General features: G+C 53.0%; 4 protein-coding genes across 4 annotated transcripts; 3 read left to right on the top strand and 1 right to left on the bottom strand.

Moving 5' to 3' along the window:
- Positions 1 to 350: 350 nt before the first annotated feature.
- Positions 351 to 1,533, top strand: CLUP02_06023 (uncharacterized protein; the record flags this gene model as incomplete). Its single annotated transcript, XM_049285027.1, has 4 exons — positions 351 to 359; positions 509 to 652; positions 762 to 962; positions 1,120 to 1,533. 4 exons carry the CDS (start codon positions 351 to 353, stop codon positions 1,531 to 1,533), a joined length of 768 nt encoding a protein of 255 aa, XP_049142170.1.
- Positions 1,534 to 3,107: 1,574 nt separating this feature from the next.
- Positions 3,108 to 6,976, top strand: CLUP02_06022 (uncharacterized protein; the record flags this gene model as incomplete). Its single annotated transcript, XM_049285026.1, has 4 exons — positions 3,108 to 3,920; positions 3,979 to 4,391; positions 4,439 to 4,657; positions 4,708 to 6,976. The coding sequence occupies 4 exons, from the start codon at positions 3,108 to 3,110 to the stop codon at positions 6,974 to 6,976; spliced, it is 3,714 nt and encodes a 1,237-aa protein (XP_049142169.1).
- A 439-nt stretch (positions 6,977 to 7,415) lies between these two features.
- On the bottom strand, positions 7,416 to 9,015 carry CLUP02_06021 (caspase domain-containing protein; the record flags this gene model as incomplete). The annotated part of the gene is made up of 4 exons (XM_049285025.1): positions 7,416 to 7,441; positions 7,513 to 7,682; positions 7,756 to 8,581; positions 8,637 to 9,015. The coding sequence occupies 4 exons, from the start codon at positions 9,013 to 9,015 to the stop codon at positions 7,416 to 7,418; spliced, it is 1,401 nt and encodes a 466-aa protein (XP_049142168.1).
- Positions 9,016 to 11,384: 2,369 nt separating this feature from the next.
- CLUP02_06020 (uncharacterized protein) lies at positions 11,385 to 12,523 on the top strand (the record flags this gene model as incomplete). Its single annotated transcript, XM_049285024.1, has 6 exons — positions 11,385 to 11,387; positions 11,500 to 11,565; positions 11,680 to 11,695; positions 11,812 to 11,937; positions 12,037 to 12,261; positions 12,477 to 12,523. 6 exons carry the CDS (start codon positions 11,385 to 11,387, stop codon positions 12,521 to 12,523), a joined length of 483 nt encoding a protein of 160 aa, XP_049142167.1.
- Positions 12,524 to 13,110: the final 587 nt, after the last annotated feature.

Here is a 13,110-nt window from a genome sequence, read left to right as displayed (position 1 = left end):
GGAACGGCAAGAGTCCCAAAGAACAAGACGTGACCGAAAGCGAAGATGAAGCGGAAGCTGGGTGAAATGTTCGTCCATCACCGACACAGCTGTGAGCAGTTGTGGCTGAGGTGACAGTCTTTTCGATGGTACGTATGGCATTGAGGCGCCGACATTACTTGCGTCGCTAGCGTTGCATTTCGAGGCTCTGCACTTTTGCTCGGCCTCATCGACCGGCCCCTCCTTCTGTGGATGCAGGGCTGAATCAGATTGAGCAGAGCCACGCACCGGGCACCCCTGATCAACAAAGCTCTAGGGTCTTTGGGGGGCTCGGGTCCTCGGGCCCGCACGAGCGAATTAGATATCGACCGATGCTCTGCGTGAGTTGTGTGTTTCGGGGCCTAATTCTTTTCACTGCAATCCTTTAGCTTGTGTTGAGAGAGAGGTGTGATGTGATGTCTTGCTGATCAGTGATCCCCCAATACGCGCCAAGTGGAGACCTTCCGTCACTCCCGTATCCCGACCGCAGTGCGCGCGAGGTGAGGTACCGCAAGGCAAGGCGCACCACCTGGCAACCGAAACCGAGGCGGTGGTAAATTTAGGCCCAGTACCTACGGATAGTGGTAGCACGGCGGCGGTGCTGCCCGCCCGCGCCGAAGCTACCGATGATCAGGTACCTTACCTCACCTCACCTTACTGACATATTTCTATCTCCGCACGCCGCCGTCTTTGACATTGCTCCCTTTTTCTGAAATCTTGATTTTAACCTCATCTCTGAAAAGACAGGTCGCCGGCAGATTGCCAGAAAGCCCTATTTCGAGCTTCACAAGTCATTCTCAGCTGGACGTTCATCGTCCAAGGACTCTGCAAAGTATTTTAGCCATCGGGGGGGCACAATGTCGTCATCAACAACAGCCACCAAAGTCACTGCCACGCGAGGCGGCAGTGACGCTGGAGCCGTCCAGCAGTCCACCATTTACAAGGTAAGCTGCCCACGAGCTCAATCTCAACGCGGTATCATGAAACCTGGGGTTTGCTCTGAAAGACCCTCTGAGAGGGGTTTCGGACGAGCGGGTTATCTCAGGTGACATAATCGCCGTGTTCTGATGCGCAAGATCGCCCGCTCATATTTGGCCCTAGTTTGTAATGACGCCCATCATCCTCGTCTCCTTCCTGCTCTCCCTGGCCTGGGTAGACCTCACCTACACTATCAGGAGGTCAAAAAACCACGGCCGGCAGGGCTGGATGCCTTCCTGGCTGCACAGCATCCTCTACCGGAGATCACAGTACCGCTACGCAGAAGCCAAGGACTCAAAAACAACGACGCCAACGACGACACCGAGTCCCAAGGACGAAAAGGAGGAGTTTTACTACCACAGTAAACAGAAGAAGCTGCTGCGCGCGGAAGTCGACGATGCGTTCCAGCTGAGAGGTCAAGTTCTCGTCGTGATGGCGCTCGTGTTACTCACGGCGTCGCTGGCTTTTGCGTGGGGTGGCTGGCAGATCTCCAGCTGGGTGTGGAGGAGGTTTGGCGAGAGGGCTTCCAATATTTGAAAGATTATGAATGAGATTGTGGATTCTGCGCCGGGCTGAGATTTCTGGCATACAGTCGCAATTCCACGTTTTTCAAAAGTTCTTCCCAGCTTATCAATGCGCACCCGGGATAATGGCGACACAAGTTGGGATGAACTTTCTGTTCATGCGACTCTTCCAAGGGCTCTGCCAGAGTCGATACCGGGGCCCACTCGACATATCTGGTGCCTGACTCGGCCAGCCCTCGACAGCTCTCAGATCCTGTGGCACCCAAAACGACAAACAGATAGCAATTTAGAGCTTACCTTGATGTTGGTGCGCTATTGAATACAGCCTGGGGACATATGAGTGTCTGTGATGGGAAAACTGGATGAGAGTTTAGACAAAACGGCGTAGAGGGCGAAACCTTGGAGGTTTGATTATACCCTGGAGTTGATTTGTAGCTACCTGCAGTTAATGATAGAACCAAAAGTTTTCACGTTTCTCGGGGTGGATCAGATGTGGGAGTCAGCTAATGATTCTTGCATGGATACCATGATGTAGTCTTATGTATTCACCCACATGAACACGTGGGAGGAAGGAAGCGAACATGTTACCAAAATCAACAAATCGTAATTAAGACACCCACTATTGACTGTGATATCCAATTGCTAGAGAATTAGAACTTGCTTTGTTCAAGGGCAGATACTCTTAACAGAAGCCAACCCCAAGATAAAAGAGTAGTTGAAAGAGGTCACGTTAGCATGAATACGAAGCAGGCGCGATCATGCGGTCTAATCTTAGAGATGGGATCGAGCGGGAAGGAACGATAGAGAATGAGATCGCTCCTTCCCTTGGGGGACCTTGACATCAGATCAAATCATCGCGAGCCTTGCCTTATAAGTAGCTACATGTCCCCATTCTTCATTGAGCACCGGACTATATAGTCGAATGGTTCTGAGCTATAGAGGCCCGGTTAGGCCGTGAAGTCTCCAGTCTATTTCAGGATTTATATTCGATCCTCATTCAGTCCAGCTTAGTTATTACACTTTTCAACTCCTTATGATTTGAGATATCTGATCTAGTAGTGCTCCCTCCCCAAGGTATTTATGGGCAGTTGAGCGTTTTGAGTCTGACCTCCTATGTACAATCAGAACATACTTTCTTATTCGCACAATCCAACATCTCTAAGAAACACTTCTTTAGTCTCTTAGTTACTAGGAAAAGAAAATCTTGACTTTAGCTCTTTCAAATCTTTGATATCTCAAGTCCTTCAGTCTTTCATACAACAGCTTGTTGCACTGCATCTTCTTGCTTGCCAACTGCCGGGGAAGGGGACTCAAGTGGGGCCGATCGTGGAGTGGGCCCAGCACCCTCAGGGAACGCAGCTTCCCTTGCCGGCTCTGGGAATTTTCTGGAGCTTCCCTCCTACCCCACACACGCGCCGACTTGCTCTTTGCACCTTTCCTTTTCTGGCTTTCAACGCGCCGACTCCAACTCTTTCAAGTTCAACTCACTCAACCGACCTTACAGCTTGCTTTTCCAGACTCATTCGTTCATTCACTGCAAAAACGTCACAGAGACATTCGGCAAATGCGACACATGGAAAAACAGTTATGTCGGATCCGGAGCCTGCACCTCAAAGGCCCGGTATCTTGCACGGCACCAACGCGCCACTGAGCAGTGCCTTCAGAGCAGAGCTATACCAGGCTATCGAGGCCCTTTACGCGGTTGGCGGTGGGCCCGACACGTCCCACGCGATCAAGTCAGAGACAAAAAGCTATCCGACTACGACAGAACAGCACTCCGCCTCCAGTCATGCAATAGATGCTGCATACCGTCGGCTCACTGAGGTTCTGAAGCACTGGGACTCTAGGATTCAGGATCGATCCCTATCACTTCAACATGCTATATACCACTTCCACGCCCCGAAAAATCCCATGGAATTCGAGAGTTGGGTCATGGGGCAGAACATGTCGGCTGCTGACTCCACCCTCATTACTCGTCTCATCGACTTGTGCCCTCGGCTAGGATTCGAGGTTCTTCCAGTGGTTATGAAGTATACAGGAAAACGTTGCCAGTACCAAGCCTGGATTTCCCTCCAGAGAGACGGCAATGCCGGGTCGCAAACCCCTGAGCAGAATGGCTTTTGGCAGGTCAACCAGCATATCAGCCACTTACCCAGCATTGGGTATTTTGGCAACTATGATGATTTCACGCTTGCCGAAAACATCCATTGCCACGCGGGCAATGTTCTAGATGATAGGAACATTCTCTGGGAAAGGGCTCGTCGGTCAATCTTCTCATGGCAATGGCCCTCTGAAGAGCGGGCCTTTCACGAAGAGCGAACATATCGTGAAACAAACCCTCAGTGGTACCAGCACATTGTCCCAGGCACTAGTGGTGACCTGGGACATTACTTTGCACCAGTGAGTCCAGGGCGACCTGCCGTTACAGTGTTTGTGACTCCATTCTGACTATACACAGGCAATCATTATTACACCTCTCCGAACACAACTAGACTCTGTCAACATGACCAATCAACCGCAGCTTGCCGGCAACCTCTGGCACTATCTCTTGCGGCAATGCAAAGAATCTTCAGAGTCGGCTTTCTACTTTGAAGCACTCAAGTCTCTTTGTCAATTTGTTTGGCCTCAATACGGCAATGAGCTGCCAGAGACACAGATCATTGGTCTGCGAGTTCGGAGCCGTGAAGATTTTGTCGGAAAGATCGACCCTGGTCTCATGGGTGATCTAATCTTGACTTCACTGGCGTTCAATGACCATCCACTTTTCCAAAACCTTGTCGCCAATACCCGATCCAAGCCGATAGTAGACTATGATTGGATATGCCAGAATGCGATCTTTCATGGCTACTCAGCAGCTGATGCTCTTTATGAGTAAGTCATACATTTGCAATCAACAATCAAAGCTAATACCAGCTTAGGCTTCGCCATTTCTTATCCGAGGGCAACAGCTTCTTGCACGTTGCAAGCATAGTCGAAAAGCTGCCTGCATATGCTGAAGCCGACAATTCGAGCCATGATACCCAGGAGTTGGGGATATTGGCCATTAGAATGCTTGAAGCCCCCCTTTCAGCTAGCCATGGCCGGCTCATAGTAAACCTCTTGGAGTTGTTCAAGGACTTTGGCAAGTGGAGGGATACGTAAGCACATTCTCTATTCTATAGTCTATTCTTACACTAATAATCTGCAGGGTGGACGCAGCTGTGAGCCGACTTGGAGAGACCCAACAGCAGAGCCAGTTCATCCTTGGATTGTTTAACAGACTTTTTGAGGTGGCCAAGAGACACAAGCTCCCCCTTGACCAAGTCACCGAGTTTTACGAGAAGCACGCAGGGATGACAGGAGCATCACGAACGCTATGGAACATCGAGAACTTGGTCAGCAACGCCAACAAAGAACAGAGCGCTGAAGCCAAGGCTGCTCGCCAGGCCTGGTGTGTTGCTGAACCGATAGAAGAATTTCTTCACGACCTCTCAAAGCCGGGTCCAACGAACCACACAATGATCGCTGGGTTACTCCGAAACCTTGATCGTCTTGGTATGAATGATCAAGTATCCAATCTCACAAACCACATCGCCCAGCATGTTACCGAGATTCAGCCCATCCATTTGGCACCTCTCTGGCTACCATTTCTCAGGACCCTCCAGGATGTGGTGGACCCCGATAAGCCGGCGTACCAGCGCCTGTTCCAAGCCATCTTTGTGTACTACGAGAGCGCAGTCTTTGAGGATGTCTCGGGTCGAATCGAGCGGGAGCCAAAGTCGATACCCCCAATGGCTGAATGTTGTGGTCACTGCAAGACTCTCAACTCCTTCTTCGAGCAACCATCATGGAAAACGATCCACTTAGTCAAGCCCAGGGCAATCGTGGACCATATCAAAGGACAGCTCAACAAACAGGATAAGCCCATCAAAGCAGCCATCTACGGTAAGAACGAAGCTAGTCTGACGATGCAGCTTACCAAGTTTTCGCTGGTCAACGAAAGAATCCGCACAACCGAGAGATTGAGGAGACAGGAGGCTACCAGAGCTGTTCATCAATTCGACCCAGATGTTCTGCTTTCATTTCTTGGAGACAAGGGTGGGATCATGTGGAAGCTTGGAGATGCGGAGTCTCAGGGGCCTCTCACGAGCACCGCCGCAGGACCCTCAGCTTCTTCTTCGGCTAGTGTGACTGCTGAGGCATCTAGGCCAAGCTTAACGTCCACGCCAAGCGTTCCTCTGGGGCCTTTGGAGACGCCTCGAAGGGGCTACCATGAAGCACCGACCAGAAATGACTTGCCACCGTGCAATAGCGTGGCCCATACTCAGGTAACACCAAAGGTGGAGGATGTGGATATGGCGAACAATGTGAAGCCAGAGTCAGAGCCCACTGCCATTTCAACAACTAGGCAGTCAGGTCACAGGGATATCAGGGAGATGTTTGGCGCGAGCGTCAAAAAAGAGAAATCTACAACTACGCCAAGCAGCAGCAGCCAACATGCTGCACCCGTTCCCAGTGGCACCTCGACAAGAGATCGACTTAAGAACTTGGGCAGGATTAAGCTTGAGTCTACACCCAAGTTCGATGATGAAGCGACGGCCCGGCAACGGGCGAAGCTAGACACAAGACTGACGCCGAGAGAGACGCCTCGGAGCAGCAAACTCGATTCCGGCGTATCGAGAACGCGTGACCCGTTGGCACCGTTCGGAGGGAGGAGTTCGAGAAAAGAGCCCGTATCGTCGTTCAGCAGACGGGCCGGTTTGACGGGGACTTCGAAGCCCACGTCTCCTCTCCAGAGCACGTCTGACGAACCTTCCAAAACACCGCGACTAGACGCCGTGATGGGTGGTCCTACGCCCAAGCCTACACCACGTCTGGACGCGTTATCGGGAGGATTTTCTAGGAGCAGTCGACTAGGCCTTGGGGTCAGACCTAGAAGCCCTTCAAGCAGCCCATCACCAGCTACCGGCAGCGACAACCAGCCGGACTACATGGCGGCGATCCTAGACGCGGAGCGCTCAAAGAAGCGTCGTACCGGCTCGACATGGGAAGTGCGGTCGGCCTCGGGTACCATCATAGGCTCAGGCACGGCGTCCTCTGCCGCGAACAGGTCGCGGTTCAGCGGACTTGTGGACGCAAGTCAACAAGAGAATCCCAGGCTCACTTCGCTTATGAAGGAGAAGAGCCCACCACGTTCGCGCAGCGGGATTGGAGGAGGAGCGAGAACCTCGTCAGGAGCTCTTACGGCGCGGTCTCATAACGTGAGGCCGGGTCAGACTCGCATTTCCGGCACGATTCCTCGCAAGAGACAGATGGAGGACAATGACGACGAGGATGTTATTGACCTCTGCGGCGACGGTGGTCCGTCTCTGGGAGGACGTCTCGGAGGAGGAGGAGGAGCCTCGGGAGGGAGCAAGAGGGTCAAGACCACTCCGGTCTTCAACCTTCTTGACGATGACCCTTTCGGCGAGGATTAATGGAGAGGGGCTGAAGTTCGTTGGTATTGGCATGAGCACAGCGCGTTGGAGCATCGGTGAGCATTTACTTCACTGGACATGGTTTGGCGATACTCCGTTGGTAGAAAGGGCTTTCTCTTTCCTGGATTGCAGGATGGAACGGTAATTACGGGAGAGGGCATTTGGTCGAGATACTTCCTTTTTCCCTTTTTTTCTGCTGCCTCGGAGGGGCGCACATAGGCGATTTGCACGATACCCATCACTATAGACGTTTTAGAACTCAAGAATGCAATACTCTTTTCTCTTCACTTCGAATCGATAGAAAATGATAGTCGTCATGAATCATTTGTATTTGGATGACATATGTCATTACTACGCTTTAAAGCACTGCTTTCCCAACTTTGCGTGCCCTGCTTTTGGGGGGGGGGGGGATGCCTTCTGTATTGGATACCAGAAGAGTTTACATCACATAGAGAAGATCCGTGTCTAAACGACAATTAGTATTATGTATAAGAAGTAAAGAACACATGAACGACAAGTGGATGGACGCGGCTTACCGATGGGGTGACTGCTTGAAAGTTGAGGCAGCTGGGTGTACTTCTCCTCCAGGACCTCACGAATGCTGTTGAGCAGCTCGACGTAGCTTTGCTGGGGATTCTTCTTAAGAGCAGTGATGAAAGCGTACGACATGGCTCCCGTGGCTTGGTTCGCAATGGTAGCGTCGGCACTAGAGAACAACATTTGTTAGATCTTACAACTCTCTGCCCCCGCTTCAAAGCACGATAGACAAGAGAACTCACGATGTCTGACTGTCCTTGCTGCCGGACCACATGATGACGTCGGCGGGAGAGGTACGCGTGTCCTTGGTCTTTTCGTAGGCATCGTCGCCGGCAATGGCGCGCTTGCCGAAGCTGAAGATGGAGCTCGCGACACCACCTAGGTCGCCCGAGGTGTAAGCCGTGAATGCCTTGAGCAGTCCCTGACCAGCCTCCTTGGCCAGATTGGGCTCCTTGAGAACGCCCTTGGTGGAGTAGATGTAAGGCAGGTCGAGGGCGGAACCAGAGTGGCATGAGTCGAAAATGGCTGTAAGTCTCACGCCGGGCTGAAGGGGTCGGACCATGATGAGATGCATTTCATCATCGACAATGTGACCGGCTTCCTTGTAATCAACCGGGTAGATGACTTCGTCGTAGCCGTCATCTTCATCGCCATCAAGATCCTCAGTCTGGCCGCCGTGACCAGAGTAGTGGAAGAACAAGGAGTCGTTTGGCTGTGCGCCCTGAACGAGCCAGTGCATGGCTCGGAGGATGTTGTTCTTCGTGGGCTGGCCCATGGCCTGCTGCTGATCGTCGGTGAGGATGACCATGTCTTCACGCTTGTAGCCGTACTTTTCTACCAGGAAGGCCGACAGGTTCTTGACGTCGTTGATGCAGCCGCGCAGCTCACCATCCTGGCCAAAGTAGTTGATGCCGATGAGGAGGGCTTTCCTCTTACCCTGACAGGTGGAATACTGAAAGCTGTAGCCATCGGGAGCGCCGTGGCCGAACTGCTGAGCGCCTGAAGGCGGGGGAGGGGGCGCGTTTCGGTTGCCGTGAGCCCAGTCGTTGGAGTTTACCGTGGGCATATCTGAGTTGAATCAGTACTCATGATACTTGAAAGAAGCGAGGTATGTGATACTCACGGGGTCTTCCCTGGTGGCCGGAATTGACAGGGTAGCCGTATACGTCGAGGCCCGGAGGCGGAGGATGGGAAGGGGGTGCATACCTTCCGATGTAGCCCTGGTCCGGGTGCGGGTTGGGCGGTGCCTGGTTATAGCCGTAGCCACCCTGACCCGGAGGCGGACCGGGAGGCGGGTTGTAGCCGCCGCCACCGCCGCCGCCGTAGCCTCCGTGGTGCGAGGGAGGGGGGCCAGGGGGAGGTTGGTATCCGCCATAGCCGCCGCCGCCTCCTCCTTGGTGACCTCCATAACCTCCCTGCTGGTGGTGTCCGCCGCCATAGCCTCCTCCACCATAGCCACCGCCGCCGCCACCGTAGCCGTGCTGTCCTGGGTAGCCAGACATGTTGCCGAGTCAATTGACGCTGTGCTTGTGCAGGATGAAGAGCGTGGGTCGTGCAAGACGTGTTTTGGTTTACACAGGCTTCGCTGGAACAGAGGTGAGATGAGTTGTGAGTGAGGTGATGTGCCGGAAAGGGCGGGGTGAGGGGCAAACCCACTATGAGCGAATAAGCTGTGCCAAAACGAGCCTTTGTTATTGGAAATGGAGACTTCCCGGCAAGCCGAGGAAGGTATAAAATCTACAGAGGAGGGTCTGAAGAGCTGCAGAAGTTCGGACTCGGAAGATTAAGAGTTGATATGAACGGAAGGCGAAGAGTGTTAAGAAAGATTGTGGGGTTCGGTTGGGTGAGATGCGAGAGCGATGCGCAGAGAATCGGGTGGTCGGATTGGGGACAGCAATCCAAGGTAAGAGGAGGGGTGGAGGGGTCCTTCAGGTACCTTGCCAAGGTCTTTGAGCGGTAGCGCGGCACTGCGGGAAGCTCCTGCTCACCTCAGAGCTGGGAAAGCGTGGATTGTGGCAGCTTAGGTATCCGTGATACCTTACTGCGTCGTGTGTCGAGGTGGGAAGGGATGGGCCCCAATGGAGGGGCAACGGGCGAGGCAGCCCGGGATGAGACGTCTTGAGGTCAGAGTGGTGGGGTTGGAGGGGGAAGGGGCGGTAAGGGGAACTGAACAGAATGGAAGGTGAAGGGAGGAGGAGGCCTCGGTTGCACTTGCACAAAAAGGCGCGACGTTTTGTCTCTTTCTGGGCAAGTGTTTGGAGTTTTCAGCTGGGATTCACACATGCCTCCATGCCTCCACGCAGTAGAAGAGAAAGAAGGAGCTCCAGAAACTTGTTCCACATCATCTGATCACCTCTGTCCGTACTGATGCACTCTGTTGGTCAAATCCATCAACAAGCCACAGTCGGGATGCCTCCAAGGCTGATACAGACGGTCCGTGGTTCAATAGGTGGCTCACGGTACTCCGTAGTCTTGGACTCAATGGGAGGAAGAAGCCCAAGCCACGCTGAAATGCAGGTCTCAGGAAATCATTGCCGATGAGCCCAAATGCCGGTTGAAGCTTGATGCATCACCAAATACTCGTGATCAGCGACAGTTTCAACAACGTCCATACCCAATCATAACTTATACTACCAAGACTACCTTATTCGAAAGGAGCAGGGGGTCAGCTAGGTGGTTAGGTGCATAACTGTCTGTTATGGTTCATCGTTCACCAAACTCCCATCGTCTGCCAAGACCAAGCGGCTGTCAGTTCCCTCCCCTTCCCGCGGACGGCAGAGGAGAAGGGACGGCGTGCCCAGACCTGGTCTGACGGGAAGAGAGGGCGGAAGGTGGAGGAAGTCCCATTGCTGCCCTTTTCTCTGCAACTCTGCGCAAGTCTGCACGCTATCATTCGTACATACGCGCAGTACATACAGCTGTCTGATGTCGCCACCCACCCCCAAGCCCGGAAGCCAATTCAAAGCACCGGACAGGACCTAATCCTCTTTGAGCAACGGCGATGTGGATGTGGCCGCGTACGCTTGCAGGTTCGCGGGCGGAAATAGACTCGGACGCCAAGACCTTCCCAGGCCACGCAGGCGCTAGATGGTGCCGTAGGGCAGCCTGGCGTCATACCTCACATGCTGGTGGTGATCAGGGTGCACAGCAGGGTACTGGGCTTCCTAGGTAAGGCAAGTGTTTGTACTGCGTACGCTGTATCTCTTGATGTGAGAGGAAGGGGGGCCAAAACTCAGGTTTGATAAAAGAATGTCACCAACAGGTTCAGCTGGCGACTGCTAGACATCTGTCAACCTTACCACACCTTGGGTCTTTGGCGTCGCAGCCTGGAACTGGATCTGGACTGGACCGGGCTTGATGTTGATACAATTGACTACAATAAAGTAATACGAAGCTAGGGACGGAGCAAACCAGCATGAGCTCAGTCTCAAGCCAGGGCTGCCACTGCTAGTAGAGGGATGGCAGGCTGCTTTCTCGGTATCGGCATCCAGCCCATCGGCATCCATGTGCAGGTACCTTGCTCTTCACAGCAGAAACAGGTGGGAGCAAGGTAGCCCAGCACTAAAAATGTAGAACCATTCAATCAGGCTGAGGCCAGGCGAGAGAACGAGGGGCTACGGGCTACCATTCCTTGAGTCTTGTTTTTCTCCCCTCCCACCTATTATCTTGCCTATCCTCTTCTTGCCTCGCATCTTTACCCAAACGTCAACACACGATTCTCCTCGCTCGTCGCACGCGATAACCTACACGCACCGGCCTACGCATTGAATTATCGTCATCGTTCTTTCGTCCAGAAGCTCGCTGTAGCTTCCTCGACAAACCTATTCCGTCCACGACACACACTCGTTTCCCGACCCCGCAAAACTCAAAAATGGTGCGTTTTCGGTCGCGCGACCCATGATGTTGCCCCTCACGTCGCAGCTCCGATATGGCCTTCGTTTCGCTGGCATCCAAACGCTGACATTTCGACTTCGATCTTCGTGTAGGCCCCTCCGCCCTACGGACTCACTGAGGAGCAGTTCAAAGACTACAAGCAGGTCTTTTCCATCTTTGTAAGTTGCAAGAACCCTGCCTCGCACATACGTATCCCGACAATGGCATTATTGTGCATTGTCCCCCTCCTTGGGATGAACTCCTTGCTGACAGTGGTGTTTCTTCCCTGACAGGATCGCGATGGCACCGGTCAGTCACTCCCGACTCAACGCACGCAATTAGCCTTTCATACCGAATCAGCCTGCTAGGCTTGCCATTCCCGCTGGATTATCAGCTCATCCAGCTAACTAGAGTTGCGTATCTAGGCGCCATCAACGCGGAGGAGTTCCAGATCGCCATGAAGTCTCTTGGGCTGAACCCCAGCATCCAGGAGGTCAACGAGCTCATCGCCGAGGTCGACCCCAATAACGACGGCGGAATTGATTTCGAAGGTGCGCCTCCGTTCTGACCCGTGGCGCGATTAGTAACACTGTCGCCATGGTGATTTTGCTGTCGCAACTTGGAATCCCTGCGACTAACAACGACCGCAGAATTCCTCCAACTCATGAGCGAGGCACCCGCACCCTCCAGCAAAGATTCCGACACCAACACCGAGCTTGTCGCCGCCTTCAAGGTCTTTGACAAGGACAACAGCGGCTCCGTCTCGCCCTCGGAATTGCGCCAGGTGCTGCTGTCCCTCGGCCAGCGCGCCACCGACGAGGAGATTGAGGAGATGATCAGAGGTGCCGATCTCGACGGCAACGGTTCTATTGATTGTAGGCAATCCCCAACACTGCGAATTTGTACCCATGCCGGCCGCGATCGCATCAATACTGCGAGCGTCTCATCCCTCCTCGCCCACCGGAATGGCCCTGCATCACCACCCCATTCGCATTTCGCTTGCCACCCCCGCCCCCACTCAGTGTTTCTTTAATTAGCACCATCACTTTCGGGAGGATTGCGGCTGACATTGCAAAAAAAACCACAACAGATCAAGAATTCGTCCAGCTCATGGCCCCGAAAGACGGCAAGAAGTAGAAACAGTATTCTGCAAACGCGAGAAGCAGCGACAGCAGCGACAAACGGTTTGTTGGCGGGGCGATCTTTCTTTGATTTATGGTCCAATGGGTGGTGGGGAGGAAGGGGGAGGAAAAGCACACACACTGCCGCCTTGATACCCTTTCCTCATAAGGCACAGTGAGAGAGAGGATATGGATGGGTGCTTTAAAAGTGGAGGAAAACGACTTGGCAATACACATCACAATCACACACATGACACAATACATGCAAGACATTGATTGACAGCTTTCACACGGATGATTTTACACATTTTTCACCATGGTCTTGCCTGTCTAATGCAGGAGAATATTTAACGGGTGGGTGGTGTTTTTTTCTTGTTGGGTGTATTTACTCTGCTAATGACCGAGGTTGACTATTGCTAGATCGAGTCCTCCTCACCAAGTAAACAGCCCGAAAAAACCATCCTATCCCGGAAAACGACAAGGAAAAATGAGCGAAACGCAATCGCCATGTGGGTAATCGTAAGAGCAAAGAACGTCTCTCTCAATGCTCAAGTGAACAAACTAGCGTGCGGTCGTACGTGAGAAGAACCGGCATCGCAAAGA

Source organism: Colletotrichum lupini, chromosome 3, assembly GCF_023278565.1.
Source record: "Colletotrichum lupini chromosome 3, complete sequence".
In the NCBI taxonomy this organism is placed as follows: domain Eukaryota; kingdom Fungi; phylum Ascomycota; class Sordariomycetes; order Glomerellales; family Glomerellaceae; genus Colletotrichum; species Colletotrichum lupini.
Note: the sequence above shows the minus strand (reverse complement) of the source record. Positions and strands in the feature narration are given on the sequence as shown.